General features: G+C 38.3%; 1 protein-coding gene across 4 annotated transcripts in view; it reads left to right on the plus strand.

Annotated features, from left to right (window-relative positions):
- bbg (big bang) overlaps positions 1-26,634 on the plus strand; it is a 263,462-nt gene that overhangs the window by 210,186 nt on the left and 26,642 nt on the right. For all 4 annotated transcript variants that reach the window (XM_067140569.2, XM_067140568.2, XM_067140566.2 and 1 more), the window contains 3 exons: positions 9,039-12,886; positions 22,534-22,701; positions 26,455-26,583. In XM_067140569.2, the coding sequence (XP_066996670.1) occupies positions 9,053-12,886; positions 22,534-22,701; positions 26,455-26,583 (4,131 nt within the window). In that variant the 5' untranslated portion in view covers positions 9,039-9,052. The remainder of the gene's footprint in view (positions 1-9,038; positions 12,887-22,533; positions 22,702-26,454; positions 26,584-26,634) is intronic.

Raw genomic sequence — 26,634 nt, forward strand, 5'->3', positions numbered from 1 at the left:
TATTAATATTGCATGGTTACACTTTATCTGGCCGGGCTGAGTGGCTCAGACGGTTGAGGCGCTGGCCTTCTGACCCCAACTTGGCAGGTTCGATCCTGGCTCAGTCCGGTGGTATTTGGAGGTGCTCAAATACGTCAGCCTCGTTTCGGTAGATTTACTGGCCGTAAAAGAACTCCTGCGGGACAAAATTCCGCCACCTCGGCGTCTCCGAAAACCGTAAAAGAGTAGTTAGTGGGACGTAAAACAAATAACATTAATTATTATTAACACTTTATCTGGATAAAGCAGCTAGCCGACGCTCACACCCTCCGTTCAGGCTAATCTTCCTGCGTGGACTTGCTTTGGCAGAACTGTTGAATGCTAATGAGATTTAAAGTGCGGAGTGTCAGAGATGATGGATTTTAATCCTGTGGAGCCGAGACTGCCAGGCAGATTTCTGACACTGGCCTCATACTGCCACATGGCCTTGCTTATGGCAGGTGTGCACATACTCCACGATGGAAAGAAGTCTTATCTGAACAGTTTAGGTAGGCGAGACAGTTTCGTTGCTTCGAAAACATGGTGGCGCATGGGTTCATATGATGGGGAGGCCAAGGATAACAAAATTAAATGCACATACTGTACGTACTAGTTGTACCATGTTAGACTTTAAGTACAGACTAACAACTAATAATAAAGCCGCTGTTTACCGCACGAACTCCCGCGCTTACGCTTTGAAGTAGCCATACAAGCAGCTCTCGGCACCATTCCTCACCTGGCCTGTGAGGCCAGAATGAGAGTGGCCTCTGCTGAATTAGACTGCCAGCATAGGTGTTTTACAGGATTCCATGACAACGATGACGTCACCCCATAGTCTTGAAAGGCCTGGCCATGCTTGGTCGCACGCCTGCACCGTTAGTGCGATCTCGCTTTTAGGGGCTTTACACAACCAGCGTACGTACACGCAAGCACAGAAATGGTTTCTTCTTCTTTTTCTACTGCTTTTCCAACACCTGTGCGGTTGCGGGTGCGAACTGTGTCGGACATGTGGCTTTTGCCCTGTTTTACGGCCGGATGCCCTTCCTGACGCCAACCCTATATGGAGGGATGTATTCTGTGGTAGTTTGTAGTGTAGTATGTCGTCTAAATATGAAGAGGAAAGTGTTGGGACAAACAAAAACACCCAGTCTCCACGCCAGAAAAATTAATCAAAGGCGATTAAAATCCCCAACCCGGCCGGGAATCGAACCCGGGACTTCTGAACCGAAGGCCTGAGCGCTGATAATTCAGCCAAGGAGTCGGACTTCTTATACAGTATCACATGAGATACTAATTTCTAAATTTAAGCACTACTAATTCTGAAGCAGTCCACCTGCTGTATCAGCCTACATACTACGTTAAATTTACGTCAAGTAATCATTTCCATACAGATCATCGCCTTACGCCTCGCATTGTAGGCTACATATGAAAATATTACTTTATTATTAGCTACGCGGGAGTAATCCAAATAAAAAGGGTATGAAATTTGGCCTGAGCTTCTGATAGAAAATAAATTAGGTCAATCAATCAGTCAATCAATCAATACTTATCTGCATTTAGGGCAGTCGCCCAGATGGCAGATTCCCTATCTGTTGTTTTCCTAGCCTTTTCCTAAATGATTCCAAAGAAATTGGAAATTTATTGAACGTCTCCATTGGTAAGTTATTCCAATCCCTAACTCCCCTTCCTATAAATGAATATTTGCCCCAATTAGTCCTCTTGAATTCCAACTTTATCTTCATATTGTGATCTTTCCTACTTTTATAAACGCCACTCGAAACTTATTCGTCTACTAATGTCATTCCACGCCATCTCTCCGCTGACAGCTCGGCACATACCACTTAATAGAACAGCTCTCCTTCTTTCTCTCAGTTCCTCCCAACCCAAACTTTGCAACATTTTTGTAACGCTACTCTTTTGTCGGAAATCACCCAGAACAAATCGAGCTGCTTTTCTTTGGATTTTTTCCAGTTCTTGAATCAGGTAATCCTGGTGAGGGTCCCATACACTGGAACCATACTCTAGTTGGGGTCTTACCAGAGACTTACATGCACTCTCCTTTACATCCTTACTACAACCCCTAAACACCCTCATAACCATGTGCAGAGATCTGTACCCTTTATTTACAATCCCATTTATGTGATTACCCCAATGAAGATCTTTCTTTATTATTAACACCTAGATACTTACAATGATCCCCAAAAGGAACTTTCACCCCATCAACGCAGTAATTAAAACTCAGAGGACTTTTCCTATTTGTGAAACTCACAACCTGACTTTTAACCCCGTTTATCAACATACCATTGCCTGCTGTCCATCTCAACATTTTCGAGGTCACGCTGCAGTTGCTCATAATTTTGTAACTTATTTATTACTCTATAGAGAATAACATCATCCGCAAAAAGCCTTACCTCCGATTCCACTCCTTTACTCATATCATTTATATATATAAGAAAACATAAAGGTCCGATAATACTGCCTTGAGGAATTCCCCTCTTAATTATTACAGGGTCAGATAAAGCTTCACCTACTCTAATTCTCTGAGATCTATTTTCTAGAAATATAGCGACCCATTCAGTCACTCTTTTGTCTAGTCGACTTGCGCTCATTTTTGCCAATAGTCTCCCATGATCCACCCTATCAAATGCTTTAGACAGGTCAACCGCGATAGAGTCCATTTGACCTCCAGAATCCAATATATCTGCCATATCTTGCTGGAATCCTACAAGTTGAGCTTCAGTGGAATAACCTTTCCTAAAACCGAACTGCCTTCTATCGAACCAGTTATTAATTTCACAAACTTGTCTAATATAATCAGAAAGAATGCCTTCCCATAGCTTACATACAATGCACGTCAAACTTACTGGCCTGTACTTTTCAGCTTTGTCTATCACCCTTTCCTTTATACACAGGGCTTACTATAGCAACTCTCCATTCATCTGGTGTAGCTCCTCTGACCAAACAATAATCAAATAAGTATTTCAGATATGGTACTATATCCCAACCCATTGTCTTTAGTATATCCCCAGAAATCTGATCAATTCCAGCCGCTTTTCTAGTTTTCAACTTTTGTATCTTTATTTTAAATGTCATTGTTATCATATGTAAATTTTAATACTTCTTTGGCCTTAGTCTCCTCCTCAATCTCAGTTGTTTCACAGGAAAATCTGAATGCTTCTGAAATACAAGTAAATGAGGCCCGGCCTTCCCTGCCTTCGCCCAAATAACCGCCCCTACATCTTTGAAATATGTTTAGATGAGAGTCTGTTACCCTCAAGTGCGTGTCACTCGAAATATTTACGCCTAGAGTTGAGGTAGGTGCCATCCTAGCATTTAAAGAGAGAGAGAGAAATCCTCTTACAGATTTGCTGTTGTAGACCCTACTGTATAGGTACCAATATTTTAATTACCACTCCCCGAACGATAAGTTATAAAACTGAACCGTACGTTTTTGGAATTGGTGCCAGTGAACAATTTTCTGAAAATTCGGCTATGTTGGCCAGTTTTCTTTTCTCAAGTTTAGTGGAAATCATGAATTTTTTGTTGAAATAGCTATGATATCTTAGCCAAGAGGTAGGATAAATATTGTAAGTTATCCTACACGTATAGAAAATGTAGTTAAAATTGAAGAAAAGTGGGAAAATATAGCCTTGAGAAGTAGGTATGCTGAAGGGAATTAAAGAAAGTGTTGTGATATTTATCATCATCTTTCATCGCTTTCCCCATACCCTGATGGTGCTGCGGATGCGAGTTATGGGCTTGCCCTGTTTTCATGGCCGGATGCCCTTTCTGACGCCAGTCATGTATTCACTGTTGCAGGTTCCTGTGGTAGTTGGTAATTAGGTGTGTATTGGGACAAACACAAGCACCCAGTCCTCGAGTCATGGGAATTAACCTAACGCGGCTAAAATCCCCGGCCCAGCCAGGAGTCGAACCCGCGCCCCATGAGAACCGAAGGTCGTTATGCTGACCATTCGACCAAGGGCCGGACGTTATAACATCTAATATAATAATAGGGTGTGGGGGCGATTTTTAGCGTTTTGAAATCAGACAAATTGATTTCTAAAAGAAAGATCAATATGTATAATCAAATTGTACATTTCATTTAAGGTGATACAGGATAATGCATACCATACAAAAACAAATTTATGTTAATGCAAAATTAGAATAATTAAACATAATACAAAACGAACTTAAGTGATGTTTAATGAATCATATACACTGTTGAAGGAAATCGTAGAACATACTTGATCATTTTGTTCTTTCATTATTCGTGTTCTCTCCTGTAATACGGGGAAAATTATATTTACTGTTTTTTGAAGGATCTGACCCCATGTACACGAGCACAACTGGTACTTCCCATATTCAGTGCGGTTTGAGATTTGTCTCTTGCACTTAACTGCAATGTGCTGGGCGTCACTGTGCAGAACCACGAACATAATTCAGCTCGAGCCGCCACTGCTCCTGACTATCTGTTCTCGTAGCACGGTACCGAAGCTTCTACTTCGGAATGTTCGTTAGGATTTTATTGCGTATTGTGGTAGATCAAGAATGAGCGTAAAGTAAATTTTCCGATTTGCTTACCGTACTGATAGTGATGAGTTTTATAATTCCGGAGTGTTATCTTATATTGCCCAAATGACAAAAGAAATGCAATGTCACTATTGCAGGGTGAGTTGACCCAAGTGGGTGTGCGGTAATGTTGACACGTGTTAATGTTAAGGCTACTCTTCTGTGACCTGCCATAGAATTTTAGTAACTCGCTAACCTTCACGTTTTTGATTGCTCCATAATTTGAGGAGCCCGAGTGGGTTTCACACGTCCTCTGCTCTGAGCGGGGAGGGGAAGAGAACTCATCTTGCGAGCAGCTTGCTGTTGAGTTCAGTTGACCGCCTGCTCGCCCGAACCTGCGTGAGCCGCTGTAAACAAACTGGAGCAATGGGATATATCCCTTCTCCGTGTCCTCAGCACAGTCTATCAGTAATTGAGAAACCGTATTATTATTATTATTATTATTATTATTATTATTATTATTATTATTATTATTATTATTATTATTATTAGGGGCTGCCTGGCCGAGGCGGTAAAGGCGTGCTCGGTTCGCCCCGAGGGATGTGGGTTCGAATCCCCGTCCGGAAGTCGTAAAATTTAAGTAACGAGACTTCCACTTCCGGAGGTGCATATGGCCCTGAGGTTCACTCAGCCTACACCAAAAATGAGTACCAGGTTAATTCCTGGGGGGAAAGGCGGCCTGGCGTAGAGCTAACCACTCTACCTCATCACATGCCGAGGTTAACAATGGTGGAAGCCTTCACATTCCACTCCTCCAAGGGCCTTCATGGCCTGTACGGAGGTGACTTTGTCTTGTCTTTTTTTATCATTATACGTAAAGACTCATCGGCCCATATTCACATTCGCTTGACCTTTGTACGTTCCCGTATCGTTATGTTACTCTCTATCTGTTCAGCCGATCTTGTGATGCAGTTGGTTAGCCTTCTGTTCTCAAGATAGATTGGTTCCATCCCGGCTGAGATAGGTGGGAATTAAGGACGTTCAAATGAAAAAACTCAATATAGTTGCCTTGTGGTGGTGATGGTGATTATTGTTTTGAGGAAAATGCAACTAGGAGCCTAATAATCCCTTCTGTTGTTGGCTTCCGGCACATTAAAGAACTCCTGTGTTACAAAATTGCTATTTGCCGGCTTTGTTAAAAACCCATGACGAGGGAGAGGTTCGACACGTTTCGAACTTCTTTTGAAATCATTTAGAAAATACGAGGTAAACAACTGGTCGGGAATCTACTACTTGGCGACAGCTCGATAGCTGCAATCGCTTAAGTGCGGCCAGTATTCAGGAGATAGTGGGTTCGAACCCCATTGTCGGCAGTCCTGAAGATGGTTTTCCGTGGTTTCTTCATTTTCACACCAGGCAAATGCTGGGACTGTGCCATAATTACGGCCATAATTCAGTTCGAGCCGCCACTGCTCCTGACTATATGTTCTCGTAGCACGGTACCGAAGCTTCTACTTCCGAATGTTCGTTAGGATTTTATCGCGTATTGCGGTAGATCAAGAATGAGCGTAAAGTAAATTTTCCGATTTGCTTACCGTACTGATAGTGGTGAGTTTTATGATTCCGGAGTGTTATCTTACATTGCCCAAATGACAAAAGAAATGCAATGTCACTATTGCAGGGTGAGTTGACACAAGTGGGTGTGCGGTAATGTTGACACGTGTTAATGTTAAGGCTACTCTTCTGTGACCTGCCATAGAATTTTAGTAACTCGCCCCGGTGGCAGATTCCCTATTTGTTGTTTTCCTAGCCGTTTCTTAAATGATTTCAATGACATTGGAAATTTATTGAACATCTCCTTTGGTAAGTTACTCCTATCCCTAACTCCCCTTCCTATAAATGAATACTTGCCCCAATTTGTCCTCTTGTATTCCAACTTTATCTTCATATTGTGATCTTTCCTGCTTTTAAAGACGCCACTCAAACTTATTTGTTTAGTAATGTCATTCCATGCCATTTCTCCGCTGACAGCTCGGAACATACCACTCAGTCGAGTAGCTCGTCTCCTTTCTCCCAGTTCTTCCCAGCTCAAACTTTGCAACATTTTTGTAACGCTACTCTTTTGTCGGAAATCACCCAGAACAAATTGAGCTGCTTTTCTTTGGATTTTTTTCCAGTTCTTGAATCAAGTAATCCTGGTGAGGGTCCCATACACTGGAACCATACTCTAGTTGGGGTCTTACCAGAGACTTATAAGCCCTTTCCTTTACATCCTTACTACAACCCCTAAACACCCTCATAACCATGTGCAGAGATCTGTACCCTTTATTTACAATCCTGTTTATGTGATTACCCCAATGAAGATCTTTCCTTATATTAATACCCAGATACTTACAATGATCCCCAAAAGGAACTTTTACCCTATCAACGCAGTAATTAAAACTCAGAGGACTTTTCCTATTTGTGAAACTCACAACCTGACTTTTAACCCCGTTTATCATCATACCATTGCCTACTGTCCATCTGACAACATTATCAAGGTCATTTTGCAGTTGCTCACAATCTTGCAACTTATTTATTACTCTATACAAAATAACATCATCCGCAGAAAGCCTTACCTCTGATTCCACTTCTTTACTCATATCATTTATATATATAAGAAAACTTAAAGGTCCAATAATACTGCCTTGAGGAATTCTCCTCTTAATTATTACAGGGTCCAATCCAATGGACAATCAGCTGTCCTTCCCATATTAGCTTATTTGCCATTTGTTGGTCATACTTCCTGTCGTTCGCATTTCCTTCCCAATTGACATTTGGTAAATTAAAATCTCCCGCTACAATCACATTCCTTTCCATGTCATTTCCCACATACTTGATTTATCTTATCAAATAATTCTGAATCCTTGTCAGCACTACCCTTTCCCAATCTACAGAGCTAAGTCAACATGTGCGACACAGTTTGCACCCGAAACCCCATCATTTGTGAGAAAAGTGGTGTAGTAATAATAATAATAATAATAATAATAATAATAATAATAATAATAATAATAATAATAATAATAATATTTTTATTAATTAGGTACAATAAATAAAAAATCCTACTATATTGTCATTAGAAAAGTATGGTATATCACACATCTTAATGACCATCTGAATCTGTTTCATGGCTGTATTGTTGGTGTTATTATTATCCACTGCATTATAATTGGGGGATATCCTTACAATAATATGGCAACATAATTAAATAAATAAATAAATAAATTACATATAATTGTATAAAAGTAAAATTGCAACAAATAACTAAATTTACCTGACAACAAAATATTGCAAGAAACTACATTAAACCGAGTTTGCCGCACTGTTAGGGTTGCGTAGCTGTGAGCTTGCATTCGGAAGATGGTGGCTTCAAACCTCACCATCGGCAGTCCTGAAGATGGTTTTTGTAGTTACCCCATTTTCACACCAGGCAAGTGCTGGGACTGTACCTTAATTAAAGCCACGGTCTCTACCTGCCCAATTCTAGCCCATTCCCATCTTTGCGTCGCTGAAAGCCTTCAACGTGTTAGGGCAACGTTGAACAACTAGGAGAAAACCATTAAAATTAACAATTACTTACAAGAAATGTAACATAGTAAACAGTAGCAAGTGCATATAAATTTTCATTAAATTTTCAGAAAATAATTTCCTTGCGAGTATCGTAATTTAATTCCAACGGGGTCGCCCAGGAATTCATACACAATTTTGTGAAATATTACTTAAAATATTCCATAACAAGTAGAATAATGTAATAATTTCAATGCAGTCACATAGAAATTCACAGAAGATTGCATAATATTTAAGTTAAATCATATTCCAATACAATTACATGTAGTTTAATAATTTACTATGAAAATATGTACCGTAAGAATGTTGGACAGTAGAGGATGCAACTAATTTGCTGAGTGTTTCATTTAGCTGAACACATGGCTGCAGTTGATAAATCATAAGTATGTTATTGGTTTTACGTCCACTAACTACTACTGCGGTTTTTGGGAACGGCGAGGTGCCGGAATTTTGTCCCAGAGGAGTTCTTTAACGTGCCAGTAAATCTACCGAAGCAAAGTTGAATTTGAGCACCTTCCAATACTAGCGGACTGAGCCGGGATCAAACTCGCCAATTTGAGCTCAGAATGCCAGCACACTGCTGCCTGAGCTACCCAGCCTTTGCAGGCCTCAGTTGAATCTTTCCCCAAGTCTGCATTATAAGTCTCATATTACTTCACAATATGTGGTCTGTTCACAATTATATTTTTAAATTGTTAATAGGAAGGACTATAGTGAATTCATCATCTGTATCACCTAGAGTTTCTTTGTGAAGAAAGATTCAAAAAATATGTTTAGATTTAGACTAGAACTAATTGCTTTATGAGTAATATCTGCAAATTGTGTACAGTATTGGTAGTGGTTTATATAGGTAATTCTCCAGTTAAGATACTAATTAAATTCCTGTTGTCTTTCTTCTTCAGGTGTTCGGGGAACTATGGACGCGCTGCTTGCTCTGGACTCATTGACAGCACCCATCTCCAGCAAGTCACCTTCTGTGCATGGTTACTCGCAGTCTTCCTTGAGCGATACATCTCTATCACCACCACCAAGCTTCTCCAGACTACCACCAGATGGCCATGAATTCCCTCCAAATTATCAAGAACCAAACCACTTTAGTGTAGGAGTTCCTGCCCTTATTGAAATGGAAGTGCCATTGGATAAACCTGTACCACTCTGCAGTGAAAATGATCCAAAGATGCCTTCTGATCTCCCTCCACCACCACTCCCTTGTTCTGGACCTCCAACAAGAAAACCGTCCATTGGGCAAGAAGTGGAGCTCATAGTTTCACCAAATAGGAAGTTATCTAGTAGTTCCATCTCATCTACATCTGAAGAAGTAGCAATTCGTTCACCTGTTAGAAATTTAACATGGCGTAAGGATGAGAAAAGTGAACGTAGTGTAAGAGATAAAATTGCTATGTTTTCTAATGCACAAGATGGACAAACATCTGTTTTGCCTCCCTTAAGACGACTGAGCAAATATAGTAGTTCAGAGGATGTTTTCTATCAAGATGATTCAATGGACAGTGCCTCAGTCACTTTGCCACCTGGCAAAATGCTCTCCAGGTCAGTCCTCTCAGTAGATAAAATTGGACAGCGGAGTCCATTTTCTGGACATAACCAAAGTGATCTATCTCCTAATTTTACTGCGTCACCCAGTAACCTTTACAAGAAAACATCCCCAGTCTACAACAGCTCCAGTGATGTTTCGAGCATTGCCTCGGTCACCAGTGTGGAGACTGCTAATCCTCCAAAATCCCTAGACTATACTACAAGGACACAAAGCTATATGGACCTACCCTCTTCATCGTCATCAGCTTACTCCTCTGGTTCTCCCGATTCATCACTCTCCTCAGCAGCTTCAGTATATACATTAGGTTATTCAAGTACTTTACCACGGAAGCTTAACCACAACAGGCACTCTACAGCAGCTCCTTCTACAGAAGTAAGCCAGAAATCAAATGCGGCTCCCTCACTTTATCGCAGGACAAGTTTCTGTGGAGCAACCGGTACAAGTAATCTTCATTCTAGATCACAGAGTTTAGTTGATGTAGGAGCCATTCCATCCAGTAAACGGAACAGTATAGCCGGTTATAAAGCAACGGCTGAAGACATGAGGAAAGCTTCTCTGAATGCTCTAATTGAGCAGCGTCGACGTGGGATTTCCAAACTTAGAGGTCTTATCATTCCAGAGAAGGTATCGGAGATGGCAACAACAAATCAAGCTATAATTGACTTACCAGAAATAAAAAGTCGTGATTCTATTCTCTCTTCAAAACCCCAGTTATTATCCAGAGATGATTCTAAACTACCCTTCACTAGACACAGTGGTTCAACCACAAACAAATGGGGAACTGCCACTTGCTCACCACTTGATAAAACAAGTTCAGGTGTAAATGCATCATCAACTACAGTGGCTACATCAAATCTCACCTCTTTGCCTTGGAAGAGTCAAACTCCAGTTGCTAACATGCCAAAATATTCTCCTGCATTTAAAAGAAAAAGTCTTACTGTGTATGGAGTGTCATCCTCTGCGTCTTCAGTGTCTTCATCTCTTAGTTCAAGCAGAGAAGAACTGAGACCATTGTTTGAGAATTCTACCAATAATGTCCCTAAATCATGTCCTCCTCCCTTACCCCCCATGAAACCACCAAGAAATGCTACTAATGTAGGCAGTAGCATTACCAAGTCTACTCTCTCCCCTAGCTATTCGTCTGCTCTGCTTTCTCATCCAGAACCTCCGAAGTCTTTAGAAAGTATAACATCGCCAACACGATCAGACTTGAGTTTTGAGTTCCTGAGCAGCAATAGTAGTTCGCCTGATCTTAGGATGACTACCCTCTTGCGTTCCAAAGATGAAATGGTTCAAACAAGCACTATAAAAGGCAATATTGGTAAAATATCAAATGGAGAATTATATGGTAAAAATTCAAAAAGTAATGGTACTCATTCAGAGAAAAATATATTGCCCTCAGATGTTGGAAGATCAACTGCTGAGGATGATAGCGACAATGATTCTGCTGTGAGTTCCAGTCGTTCCAGCATTTCACATGGATTTTCACCACCACCATCACCGTTACCTGATAATGCTCCTCATCAATCTATTGGAGATAATTCAAGCCGGCAACACCTGGAAACTATTACAGGCAACGACCCTGATAAACGCCCCCTTAGACGGACCCTATCTTCAGAGACTACTGCTTCTGCTGCTTCTTCTACTGCCTCAACTTTAACCTCAGGATCACAAGCAAGTTGTAGTAGTAATGGAAGTTCAGGAAGTGACAGTAACAAAAGAGTCCTTAAGGCTCAGAGTGTTGAGGCCATCAATAGAAAGAATGTTCTGTCATCAGCCAGGTATAGCAGTGGTCGTGACTTGAAGGTTGGATCACCCCTCATACAAAGAAAGTTTGACGATGATAGTGAAGACTTCATTTCAAGTAAAGACAACAATGCCAGCGATGATTCACAACAATTGCTATCAAGGAAAACGGAAAATTACAGTGGTATTGTTGAAGTAAAACACAAAGTTATTCAGTCTGATGGAGATTCTAAGGTGGTAGAAAAAACTCGTGAGACTGTCCAGTATAGGATGCCGTTATCTGAGCCTGCACCTGATGAGACTGTAAAAATGGCATACCTGGAAGTGGAAGAAAATGAATTTATAGAAAGGCCTATCGCATGTCTAAGTGGCCAGTTGTCAAGCGATTTTGATAATGCAGAAGGGTCCGAGGATAATAGGGGCCATGAAGATATTGATGGTATATCATCTCCAGCTCGTACTACAGCTCCACAGCCAGCACCAAGACGTATTATGACTCCTACATTAGCTGGAAAAATGTCACAAAGTAATGAAAACATCACAGAAAACAAGCAAAAGGTCCCTGAAAAATACTCTGGTCTTGCTGGAGTAATGCCTGGTAGTACTGTAGATAAGGCTGAGGATGCTGAAGTTTACAGGTATGAGAAAAAGGTACTCTCAAAACGTGATGTAGAATCGAATAGTAGCATTCCATTTGGGACAGATAGCCAGAATGGAAACATTACTGCAGAGAAGAATGTGGAATCTTATGGTGCATCAGATACGTGGAAGGTGAAATCTAGTAATGCTAGTTCACCAACAGATACAAGAAGCAGAGCACCAGTTGTTCCTCCAAAACCAAAACCAGTTCAGCGAAGAAGCAGTTTGAAGGGAGTAGGTCCTCCTGGTGAAACCCCTGTCGATCCAGAGAGCAACACTAGTGACAATTTGATAGATATTCTTACTGGGCGGTCAGGGAAACAAGACCATACTATGACCAGGCTTCGAGAGCGGCAGAAGTCGAGGGACTTGGAGGATGTAAACAAGTCAGATTTGTTGCCAGATGGAAAAGAACTAGAAACTGAACAATCTTTACACAGTGGAAGTAGAAAGCCTTTAATTAGTACAGGAGAACAGTCTTCTACTTCCTCTAACAGAGTTCCCTCCCAGTCCTCAAGAAATCTTAACTGTCGACGTTCAGTGAGTGTGAATGACATTAAAAAGGCATTTGAGAAAGCTGAATTAGCTTTAGCTAACAGTGGACGTGCAAGTAACAATAGTAGTGTGAAGACATCTGCTAATGGATTGCCAAACAACCACATCAGAGTTTCATCTTTGGATTCCACTACAAGTGAAGAAAGTATGGTTCCACCATTGGCTCGTTATGGATCAGCTTCCAATCTTCATAGAGAACAGTATGGCAGCATTACCTCCTTGGCTTCTTCATCTACCAGCCTCATATCACAACAGGTATGTAAATCGTGATTTATATGTATTAAATGTAACAATATATCGATTTAGATCAGTGTGAAATAGCTGTAGGAATATGGCCTGTTCAGAAGATAATATCATGGTAAAATCGCATATTGTAAGATTGGACAAGAGTAAAAAAGAGTAAACATTTTTTGATTATTGAATTTAATCTGATAGCCAGTGGATTATTAGTAATACATTGCTTGATTCAAATTGTTATGGGAACATTACACTAGTCAGGTTGTAATAATTCAGTTATGTTGCACATTCAAATATTCCATCTGCTGTAAATTTGTCAATGGGATTTTTGTGGAAGTTATGTTACTTTGGTGGTTCTGATGACTTGAGTTGATTGTAGGAAAATTTTAGATCTGAAAAGCTAGAGAAAAAACTACTAATTACTTGCATTTTTCCGTGATGGTTATGTCTGTGTGTTTTTATGCAGTGCAAAAACTTCAGTTGCAAGGAGGTAAACCTGTACTTAAATAGAACATAGTTTCAGGTGCTCATAAATGCTAGGTAGTGGCTTGCACAGTTCCATTTTTGGAAATTGATAGACTATTGAGGTAACCAAGCACACTGTCTCCTATTTACATCAGATGAACACAACCAGACTGTCCTAGGAAAGCTTATTATACCATATGTGAAATATACATACTCCTTTAAAAAGGCAATGGCTTGAAAGCATGGAATGTCTGTTGGATACTGGCCGTGACAACCTACATAAGTAATCGATTCTGTTTCCAGACTCTCCTTGTAAATGTAACTGATATCAGATGTCTGTCCTTTCAAGTATTGTTGTATTTTTAGCACCACGCTACTGAATTAGAGTTAGTCTCTCATTCTGTAATCAATAGTAGAGATTTGTTCACAGAGCAAGTTGGCTTGTATTTGGGAGATGATGAGTTCAAACCCCACTATCGGCAGTCCTGAAGATAGTTTTCTGAGATTTCCCATTTTCCCACCAAGCAAATGATGGGGCTGTACCTTAATATAAGGCCACAGTCACTTCCTTCCCAGGCTTATCCCATCATTGTCACTATAAGGCCTGTCTGAGTCAGTGTAATGAAAAACCAATAGCAAAAATAGATATTTGACCACGTGATAAAAACAACACTCAGTTCAGTGACATAACAAACATTTCCAGGAGTCAGGAGACAATAAAAGCATTTTTTTTCTTATCTGAAAGGAGAAAATCATAGGCTGGCTAGAATACTTGAGAAACCTAATGAAGAACTCTTCTAAATTGGGTAATATTAATTTGGTGTAACATTGTGTCTGATTCCTTTCGTATCTCTACTCTTGGTGGATCCAGTAGTAAGACAAATATTTGATGGGGACTAAGTCAGGGAAATATATATATGAGGGGCAGGCCTGGCTGTCATCCAGTTGTGCAGTAAGAGAAAATGTGGGAAGTTTTGTTTAATGTTATGCTTTGTATTTTAACTTGCTATAGACAGTTTTAATTACGAGGGTTAATTTTGCGTGTTTAAACTTCACTGTGTATCCTTGTATAATTACCCTATTTGGCTGATGATGACGTCCATGGATGTTGAAACCGGTACCATAAATAATGAGGTTGTAATTTTAACCAACAACACATCTTGTATTGAAAAGGTGGATCTTGCACAATCTAATTCATTGTTCCCCTCAATACGGACCAAACATGAAATTCTTGACTTTAAATTCAGGAGTTGGTTCGAATCTTACTGTTGGCAGCCCTGAAGAATGTTCCCCATGCTTTCCCATTTTCACACCATGCAAATGCTGGTATCTTAATTAATTAAGGCCATGGTTGCTTCCTTCCCAGTCCTAGCTTTAGTTTGGAAAGTGTGGTAATCCAGCTTAAATGAATGGTAATCCAACTTAAAATAATGAATTGAACAGTTAAAGAAATTAAGAAAGTAGATCCGATTATTTGAATAAGAAAATGGTGTTGATAAAACCATATTTCTCAAAAACCCTCCTGTTGCCAATTTTTTGTTTATAAGTGGCGCATTTTACAATTTTGGAACTTTGAAATAGAATTGTTTGGTCCTCTGATGATGATTTTATATTTACCATATGCTAAGTTTTCAAAATTAGATTTTAATACCTCCATTCCAAAATCTGAGACATGTATGAGTTACTGAAACACCTGAATGTTTTATCACATCAACTTTCTTGTGTCTGAAGTGTTTTTAACACAATACATCTTGATTACCTGTGCATGGACTACCCTAACGAATCATGAAAGATATTTTAAAATAGTCCGCAGGAAAATTTGTTAACTGCGTGTTTTAGAATTTTATGAGGAAAACTCTGCAAAATAGAAAATCAAACAAATAAAACTTCAGTACTATTATGCGATTTGAAATGTATGAATCTTGAACGTATAAGTTACAGAACAACATCCTATTACATGTTGAATGATAGATGATTTTCCATGCCATTTGGCTAATCGAGCACACTCCTATCCCTACTGACTGCTGTATTCAGTTTACTGTATATTTAGCACAGTTTGTTTTTTATAAACAGGATTTACTTTGCTCAGCAATTTTGAAAATTTGCAACGAGTCCAAGGATTTTCTTAGCATGGTGTGATTTCAATAAAATAAATGCATGGAATGAAAAATATAAGAGAAATGCAAAGCTAAAAGAAGAATAAAATCAATGAAGATAAAGATAAATGAGTTCACTTCTAATTTCAAATTTAATTGCACTGTCTCCATAAATAATCCCCACTTGACTGCTGATTTTAATGTGTCCATCTAAACAAGGTGACACGTAGGCATACTGCATCAGTTGGTAGACTTCTTCTGAACCTCAGACTAGTACTGTGACACTTGAGCGGTTGCTGCTATGAGTGAACTGGTAGTATGTCTGGAGCATCACTACTGTGATTCTTTGGTATTAAACCAGTCTCTCCTCATTCTGAGGTGTGTTGGAAGTTCAGGATCAGTTGACATTTGGTGTGGTGTATGTCACACTGTTTAGGTGGACAGATTATGGTCAAGTAGGAATTATCTGTGGAGACTGTGTGATTTACTGACCTGAATATATAGTAATCCACACAATGTAACATTGAATAGGAACAGGAGTGTGCTCGATTGACCAAAAGGCTCAGATAATCGTCTATCATTCGATTTGTAAAATTAATTTCATGTTGTTCTGTATATGTTCATGATTCATACATTTCACATCGCAAAACAGGACTTGACTTTTCTTTTCTTGATGTTTTGTTTTGCAGAGTTTTTTCTTGCAATATTTTGCAACGTGTAATTAACAAACATAATGAGGATAGCCTTAAAATATCCAGCATAACCATTAGGATGACTTGTACACACGTAATCAGCAGAGTATTGGGTTAAGCACTTTTTGAGATCAAGACAGTTGATGCAGTTAAATATTTTGCTATTTTTTGTAATTCTTACATGTCTCAGATTCTGACATCGAAGAATAAAAATCTAATTTTGAAAACTCACCTATCTATCTATCTATCTATCTATCTATCTATCTATCTATCTATATATATATATATATATATATATATATATATAACAACATGGACTGACTGACTGACTGACTGACTGACTGACTGACTGACTGACTGATTCATCTTCGCCGAGTCAATGGACATAAAGAAATGAAATTTTGGGGATACATTTATATTACAATGTAGGTGCTCATCAAGGAAGGATTTTTGGATATTCGTCCTCTAAGATGTGTAAAAGGGGGTGGGGGGTGGGGGGGTGGGGTAAATGAAAAAATGAGTATATATTTTAACATTTTAACAGTTTACGGATGTAAAAATTGGTATTTGGAATCTCCTTTAAAAATAAGGAAACACACTTTTTTGCTTTAGGAGAAACCACTTAAGGAGAGTGGTAAAGAGGACTGAACAAGGGTTCTCTTAATAAAGATTCTGAGATCTCAAAAACTGAAAGTGTTACAGATGTGAAAATTGATATTTGGTCTCTCTTAACAATAAAGAAACATGTATTCTTTTGTTTTTGGAAAACTGCTTAAAGGGGTTTATATGAAGTACTGAAAAAGGAGTTGAATTCTTTTCATGAGGATACTTTTTTTTACAGTTCGTTTTACATCGCATCGACACAGAGAGGTCTTATGGTGACGATGGGTTGGGAAAGGCCTGGGAGTGGGAAGGAAGCGGCCATGGCCTTAATCATGGTGCAGCCCCAGCATTTGCCTAGTGTTAAAATTTGAAACCACAGAAACCATCTTCAGGGCTGCCGACAGTGGGGTTCGCACCTACTATCTTCCGGATGCAAGCTCACACTGCGCGCCCCTAACCGCATGTCCAACTCGCCCAGTACTTATATAATGCTAATATAGTTGGTCCGTTATTGGACATTGGCAGCTCCAAGTGGTCTACGCAGTGGCCTCTACGGTATGCACTAGCCATGCATCTTTGTAGGTGTGCTATTTATCAACTGATGAGCCCAACTTAGCACACTGGGGTGAAACGCTGGCAAACAGGAATGAGTTAGCTGGGAAGTTTATGATGTCCAATAGCAGACCAACTATATTGGTATTATAAATTTACTCATTCTGGGCAAACATTTCAGGTTCCCTATGGGAATCATCTGTATCATCGGTGCTTATATCTAAAAAATTGAAGATGTTTCAGACATGGAAATTGGTATTTGTAATCTCCTTAAAAAAAAATTAAGAAACACAGAACAATACAACCCTAAGTGGGTTTGACTGGAGGGGGTAGCTGACGACATCAATATTCATTTCTTTCAAACAGTAAGACATAAAAGCTTGAAATTTAACATGATGGTTTTCCTACATGTCTTAGATTTTAAATAACAAGTGGTCTTAAAATAATACACTCCTAAGATGTTTTGACTAGGAAACATAAACATTCATCTCTCTGAAACTGTTTGATTTTCAAGGTTGAAATTCCACATGATGGTGCTTCTATATGTAATATATTTTAAATAAAAAGTGACCTTAAAACAAACAACAACTTACACCCCCCAAGGGGTTTGGACTGGGGATGGGTGTGAGGCCTGATGACAGACATATCCATTCCCCTGAAATAGCGTGACGTATGAGGTTGAATTTTCACAGGATTGTTGCTCCTATTTTAAATAAGTGGTGGTCTTGATACAGTATATTCCTAAGGGGGTTTTGACTGGGGTTTGTGACCTGATGATAAAACACTAATTTCTCTGAAACCGTTTGATGTACGAGGTTGAAACTTCACATGATGACTGCTCCTATATGCCGTATATTTTAACTAAGAAGTGGTCTTAAAACAACACACCCTTAATGGGTTTTAACTGGGGGTTAATATTTTACATGATGGTTGCTTGTATATGTTTTAGTTCTTAAATAATAACAGGTCTTAAAACAATACACCCCCCCGCCCCCCAAAGGGATTTTGGTTGGGGTTGAAGACTTATGGCAAAATTATTCATCCATCCAAACCATTTGACGTACAAATTTATTTTTTTACAAGAACTTTGGATGTCGTAGGTGTCAAATATGATATAATTTCAAAATGTTTCATGTATATAAGGTTTGGAACCATGTAGAAGTTGAAGTTATAAAACAAAGTCTTCACAATAGCCAAGGTACTCGACCAAATTTCCGATTTCTCTTCTTCTTTATTGCCAGAAATATTTATTTTTAAAACATTACTTAGTACACGAGTGGAGGAACATTATTTTGAGACTGTGTACCATTACTGGTACCTACGTATTCTTTCACACGCTGAATGTCTAATTTTTAAGGATTTAAACCTCTCAAATTACTAAACAAGCCTAATAAATATACTAGGCCTAAGTAATAATGGAGTTTTCATTTCAAATTTTTATCAGAGATCGGTGCTGCCCTCTGAAAACATAAAAGTCTGTCTAAGATTTTAAATAAACAACAATAAAAAAAATACATTCCTAAGGGGTTTTGGCTGGGGGGTGAGGAATGATTACCAAAAAATGCATTTGTGTGAAACCATTTGAATTACAAATTCATATGATATCCTAGGTGTTAAATAACAGAAGGTTTGAAACAAAGTTAACCCCTCAGAGGGTTAAATTGGGGTTAAGATCTGGAAACAAATATATTCATTCCTTCCTTTGAAATGGTTTAACGTATGAAAACAAAATTCCACATAGTGGTATATATTTTAAATCCTAGGTGTGAAATAGGGAATATTTTTTAACGTTCCACCCCCTAAAGTGTTAAAATGGGGTTAGCTCCTTAAACAAAATTAGCCAACCCTCTAAACCGTTTGGCGTACAAAGTTGTAATTTTACAAGAACATTCTTCTTTTATGTCCCAGGTGTAAAATATTGTATACTTCAAAATATTTCTCACCTAAGGGGTTTGAGTAGTGGTTGACTCTGTAAGACACAAATACACTGTTTCAGGCACAAAATTAAAATTTTACATGAAGGGTGGTCTTCTATATCCTAGATGTTAATAAATATTTTAAAACATTCTCCCCCTAAAACAGCATTCATTCCTCCATTATTGTTCAACATACAAAATCAAATTTTCACAGTTTGGTTGCTTTTACATCCTAGATATTAAATAAGATAGGGTTTAAAACCTTCCAATTCTTCCCTACAGGTTTCAAAACAAGTGTTAGATCAGAAAATAAACAATCATTCCCACAAAATGTTTGATGTACAAATTGAGGGTGTATTTTACTGGCTCAGCTAACAGTGGACTCTCTAAAATGTAAAACTTTGGCTAATAACTTTAAGTTTAAAACCATAGCAAAGCACGGGTATTTTGCTAGTGGTAAATATACCATTATTATTACAAGTCCATACAGCTGTATTTCAAAGTTCCAAAACAGTAAAATACTTTCTTCTTTCAAAAAAAATGTATGGTACTGTAAAAGAAGGTATTTTGAAAAATATGGTCTCATCAAAACCATATTATGTACTACCGATCATTACATCATTGAATTTTATATTAACTTCCTTATGGTAGTTTCTTTAACTCAGCATTCCATTGTCAAATGTTTTGTTTAAAATAGTAGCTGGAGGAGAATTAGTGCAGTAAAAGGTAGCATTTAAAACATTTTAATATACCATTGGCAAATGGTAACACATGGTTTCGAAAGAAAAACATTCAGAAGATAACAAGATATAGTTGGGATAACAAAATCAGAACTCTGATAGAATACATTTTGGTCGAGAAAGGTAACACGAAAATGTTGGTTAATGTAACAGCCCTCCCAAGTGAATCTTTTGAAGGGGTTCACAGAGTTGTGATAGCTAAGTTAAAGATGGGAAAGATACAAAAGCTGACTGAGATTAGGCAGAGAGAGCTGAAGGTGTGGAAATTGCAGGAGAAGGAAATAAATGAAAGAGTTCCAGACACACATTAAAACAAGTATACCTAACAAAGACATCGGAAGGGTCAAAGAAGAATGGGTATACTTTGAAACAGAGGGTGGGGTGTGCAGAAAAGACCTGTGGAAGAGTATCAGGAAGGAAGGAAGGAAGGAAGGAAGGAAGGAAGGAAGAAAGATCAAGAAATGCCCTGGTGGAATGACAGGGTAGAAGATATAGTTAAACGGAAGAATCAAGCTTGGAAAAGATGGCTGAGAAACAGAACAACAGAATGTAAAACAGAATACAGGCACTGCAAGAAGGAGTGCTCCAAGGTGGTTCAAGAAGAGAAAAATAAATGCTAGCAAAAATTCACTGAATCTCTGCAAGAAGATACAACCGGAAGCAAAAAAGATCTTATACCAGTGAGTAAAAAAGAAGAAAAACCCAGGTGAAGGTGCTAACTTCACTAAAAATGAACAGGAGGAAGTGATGACACAGAAGCAGGATATAATGCACAGGTGGGGAAAATACTTTGAACAGCTTTACAACGTGCAAAATACCTTGGTACAAGGAGAAATCGAAGAACCAGATTTAGTGCAGATGGAAGATAAGGAAAATGAGGTGTCCAGTACAGAGATTGAGTGGGCCACTAAAAGAATGAAACGAGGCAAGGCAACTGGAATTGACGAGGTCACCATAGAAATTATAATGGCAGCAGGAGCAGTTGGTCTACAGTGGTTGTATAGACACTTCAGTGTGATATGGGGAGAAAAGACTGTTCCAAAAGAGTGGATTAAAGGGGTCATTATACCAATTTTCAAGAAAGGAGATAGGAAGCAATGTGAAAATTAGAGGAATGACACTGATACCTCATACAGCTAAGATCCTCGAAAGAATCTTGTATAAACGAATAAGAGACAGAGTAGAGGGAAAATTGGCAGAACACTGGTATGGATGCAGAAAGGCAGGTCCATGTTTGATCCAATATTTACATTGCAGCAAATGGTGGAAAGGTATTGGGAATATGGAAAGGACATGGTGAGAACGTGTCTAGATATTGAAAAGGCATATGACAGTGTCCCAAAGAATTTGGTATGGAAATCATTGACAGAGGCACAGATTGGGAATGAAACAATGCAGATGGTAATGGCATTCTATCAAAATTGCAAAATCTGCGTTAGAACCAAAGTGGATCAAACTGAAAGGTTCAGAGTTGAGACAGGCTTAAGACAGGGAAGTGTATTGTCTCCCTTACTCTTCATTATCATCATGGATAGAATTCTACATAATATCAAGGAGAAGATGATGGGCGAGCAAGTAAAGTCTATGCTCTTTGCTGATGACATTGTAGTTTGGGGAGATAATGAAGAGGAAGTACAGACACAAGTTGATTTATGGAATGAGGAGATAAGAAATTTTGGAATGAAGATTAGTACTGCAAAAGGCAAGACGTTGATCATGACGAGAGGTAACAGAAAATCCAGGGTAGTGATAAAAATAGGAAATGAACCTCTCGGATTGGTGAAAAATTTTAAATATTTGGGCAGCATGATGTCACAAGATGGAAATTTGGATGGAGACATTGATTTAAGAATACAGCAGTCAGCAAGTTTCTACCATTGTATGAGAGACACTGTATGGAACAAAGATGTACCAATGAAGTGCAAGAAGGTTTTATACTCATCCTATTATAAACCTACAGTATACTGACCTATGCTTCAGCAGCCTGGACATTGACTAAGTGGAACCAAAGTAAGATACAAGCAGCTGAAATGAGGTTCTTGAGGAGCATACAGGGAAAGACAAGACAAGCCAAGATAGAATACAAAATGAGGAAATAAGGAGAAGCATGGGAGTGTGTAAACTTCAAGAAGAGATTGATATAGCAAAGTTAAAATGGTTTGGACACATGATGAGAATGCCAGGAGAGAGAATACCAAAGAGAACATTCATGGATACAGAGACTGCAAAGAGGCCTAGGGGACAGCCTAGAATGAGGTGGAGCAGCTCTGTTGTGGACTGTATTGCAAATAGAAGAGTCAATAGCAATAAAGTACTAGAAGAGGAATGGTGGAAAGATCGAGTAAGATGGAGAGCTTTGGTACACTACCCTGGGAAAGGGAATGGAAGAAGAAGAAGAAGAAGAAGAAGAATGGCAGATGTTATATTTTGAAGTATGCATCACTGAATTCAATCGGAGAACTACTATAGAATACCAAATGTTGCACTGCACTCACACTACTAATTGCAATAATGGGAGCAATTGCTCCACTCCCAGCACTACAGGAAAATTCTAATCAATCCTTCTGTACTGATGCAATGTATTTTATTTTTTTGTTCCAGGAGTTGCAAACTCTAATTGATGAAGCAAATCAGTCCATCGAAGAGTCTGGTGGCTTCTGTACTCCAGTTCAAGAGGTGCTGGTAGTGATTCTGCATCGAGAAACTATGGGTGGCAGTGTGGGCATTACACTTGCAGGAGGAGCAGACTACGAGACAAAGGAAATTACAGTAAGAAATAACTATTTACTTGGATCTATTTATGAGTAATTTTTAAATTCTCTTGCCTTCTAATATACAGGCTGTCTGAAAATAAGTTATGGAAAATGTATGGGCATAATGAACCCAATAATATAAGAGAGGATCAGTCATCCATATTTTTGTAAATCCTTTAGTTAATTGCCAGGGGTAACTGGTTCATATCTCTTATGTTCTGCGACATAGTGCACTGAATTAGCAGCAGAACGTTGGTGGTGAGGATTATTAATATTAGCATTTAAAATTCCCAAGGAAAATGCATGAGGTATGCAGAAATGATCACAATATCTTCTAGCAAACGGATTACAGACATGAGCAAGTGACTAAGGAATGTACGGTATTGGCTGCTTACATGTGCTGTTTAGTTTGCAAGCAATACAGTAGTGTGCATTGCGTGACTTAACACATGTAGTGGAGGCAAGTGGACAAGTGGGGCATCGGGGAAGATACATTTAAAGCATCATTTCCGGTAAGTTTCTGCATTTCTGTCCTGTGCCGCGTGAAACACACTACAAAAATGAAATAAAAATATTAATGTTCACAGTATGTACGATACATAAACAATTAACAGAATTCAGTTATAAATAAACAGTTTCTCACATGTACAGTTCTATTCAAAAATAATAAAGGTGTCCATTAATCCACCTATTCAATACTTTATTTCCACTTATAGTGGTTACATAAACGCAATAACACTTATTTGGGACATGTTTCGCCCTTAATTTAGGCCATCCTCAGCCTAAGATATAATCATAAGTACACATAATATTACAATAGAAGCTAAAAGATTAGCTAATTACTAAAATTTGGTACATATAATGTGAATATTGATATGTTAATAAAAACATGTTAATGGAACACTGTCGATGACACTAAAACTATCTTGTCATAGACTAAAACTTCCTCCAATAAAATTACGTAGTTCTAATTAAAATGGTTCAAATAAAATTGTTTGTGGTTTCACCTAATGTGATAATGCGTATATTGCCAACAAAATGAAGGCGTTAACATAAGCACAAAAACGTATATCATGTTCACAACATGTTCAAGGCCGCTGTTAAAGTCGTAAGTATGAAGGTATTAAAACATTCAAAGGTAGATATACGTAAAGGCGAAACTGAAACATCAGTTGATTGTCAAAGAAAAAGTGGCCCTTTGTACAGGTAGGAAATATTGTCAGTCACTTGTAACTTAGTAGCCAAAGAGAGACCTTTGTTGAGAGATGCCGGTAGATTCTGGAATAATGTTCACTGTAAGAGAAGGAAAGGAAGTCTAAATTAAGAGTGAAACATGTCCCGAATAAGTGTTACTGGGCTTATGTAACCACTATAAGTGGAAATAAGGTATTGAATAGATGGATTAATGAACATCTTTATTGTTTTTGAACTGTAAATTTTCAATACGGACTCAATAAAGTCCCAAAAGGTAATACCACAAACATGGTTTACAAAGAATTTCTGGGGTAAATGAAACTCCATTTTTGGGCAAGTTTTTATACCTTAGGAATTTTTCAGATAATGTCTTAGTACAATGCCAAGGAACGATTACTTTGATCAAATTACGAAATCCACGCGAGCGAAGCCGTGGGTAATTGCTTGTGTATGTATGTATATATGTATATATATAAAATAACTTGACTGATTCATCATCGGCGAGGTGAAACTACTGGACATAAAGAAATTAAATTTTGGGGTGAAAAGGGGGGTGAATTTTAAAATGTGTATCTATATCTCGAAAACTGAACAGTCTAAAGATGTGAAAATCGGTATTTGGAATCGCCTGTAAAAGTAAAGGAGCATGCATAATTTGTTTTCTGAAAATCCACATAAGGGAAAGTGTTATGGGGGATAAATTTTTAAAATGAGCATATATAGAGTATCTCAAAAACTTAACATGTTACAGAAGTGAAAATTGGTATTGTTAATCTCCATGAAAAGGAAACACGTATTTTTGTTTTCGGAAAATCCACTTGGTGGGGTGGGTTGAAAGAATTGAAAAATTAGTTGAATTATTTGTATGATGATACTTATATCTCAAAAACGAAAAATTTGTATTTGGAAGTTCATTTATTAATAAAGAAACACGTATTTTTGTTTTTGGAAAATTCAGCTTGGGGGGGGAGTGTGAAAGGAAGTGAATAAAGGTGAAATCTCTTTATGGGGATACTTATTTCTCAAAACCTGAAGATGTTACAGACGTGAAAGTTGGTATTTTGAATATCCTTTAAAAATAAAGAGGCATGTATTTTGTTCTTTTTGGAAAATCCACTTAAAGGGCTGAAAGGAACTGCAAAAGCGGGTGAATTTTAAAATGAGTAGGTACCGGTATATCTACAGTATATGTAAAAAACTTAACATGTTAAAGATAGGAAACTTGGTATTGGAAAGTCCTTCAAAAATACAGGAATACGTATTTTTTGTTTCAGGAAAAGGCACTTTCCGAGGGTGAAAAGAAGTTAAAAAAGAGTTGAATAATTTTTTATGGCGATACTTATATCTAAAAAACCGAAGATGTTACAGACGCGGAAATAGGTATTTGGAATCTCCCTTAAAAATAAAGAAACATGCATGTTTGTTTCACCGACTTGTGAGAAGACTTTTTCTCACATGTACAGTTGTATGTTGCTTGGTCATCTTAGCCTCAAAAGGCAATTCCACAAGTGCTGTTTACAAAGAATTTCTGGGGTAAATGAAACTCAATTGTTTTGGCGAGTTTTTATACTTTGGGCTGATGACCTTCGATGTTAGGCCCCTTAAAACAACAAGCATCATCATCATTTTATACTTTAGGGATTTTCAGATAATGTGTTAGTACTGTACCGAGAAACGATTACTTTTATCAAATTATAAAATCCACGCGAGAGAAGCTGCGGGTAACTGCTAGTATGAAGATAAAGTTGGAATTCAAGAGGACAAATTGGGGCAAATATTTGTTTATAGGAAGGGGAGTTCGGGATTGGAATAACTGACCAAGGGAGATGTTCAATAAATTTCCAATTTCTTTGCAATCATTTAAGAAAATGCTAGGAAATCAACAGATATGGAATCTGCCACCTGGACGACTGCCGTAAATGCAGATCGGTAGTGATTGATTGAATATACTGTGTTCACCTATATACTTCATGAAACCAATGCACTGTGCTCAGCCGAAACCAGCAGGGATTTAATAGTAGTATTCCACTTTCACCTATACTATGGTAGCGCACCATCCAATGTTATCAAGCAAGACAGCTTGGCCTTCTACACACTGCATAGGCTGACACAGAAGTTGCTCACGATTGAACTTACATTTCTTTGTCGATTTTCCAATGACCTTTCACTAGGAGGAAAATAAAACAGCCACAGATTGATTTTTGTTTCAGAACACTATGTTCACTTACAATTCCCATAACTTATTTTCAGACACCCTGTATAAAATGGTGTGTATAACAGTTGCAAATTATTGTCAATAATGCCTCTCTCAGTCAATGTTCTGGTTGATAATTATGGCCTAGCACACATTCTACCTTTGTGACTTATCCCATAGATTAAATCAGTAGTATGTTATGCTATTATCATCATCATCATCATCATCATCTTGTGCTTTGACTAAAGATCTTTGAAATTAGATTTTGACTCAGGTGGGTCATGTGCAGCGGTTGTCACTAAAACCAATATTAAGCATGTAAAAGCAGGGAAGTAATTATGTTTACTCACATTGCGCTAATAGCACTCTTTTATTGTCTAGGTCCACAAGGTTCTTGCAGGTAGCCTTGCAGATCGAGATGGTCGCATCCAGAAAGGTGATCGGATTCTTTCCATCAATGGCCGGAGTATGAAGAATGTGACTCATAAGGAATCACTTGAGATTCTGAAGGTAATTCTAGCTTTCATTTTATTAAATGGATACATTCTTTCTTTAGTTTGC

The sequence above is a fragment of the Anabrus simplex genome, chromosome 2 (assembly GCF_040414725.1).
Source record: "Anabrus simplex isolate iqAnaSimp1 chromosome 2, ASM4041472v1, whole genome shotgun sequence".
Taxonomy (NCBI): domain Eukaryota; kingdom Metazoa; phylum Arthropoda; class Insecta; order Orthoptera; family Tettigoniidae; genus Anabrus; species Anabrus simplex.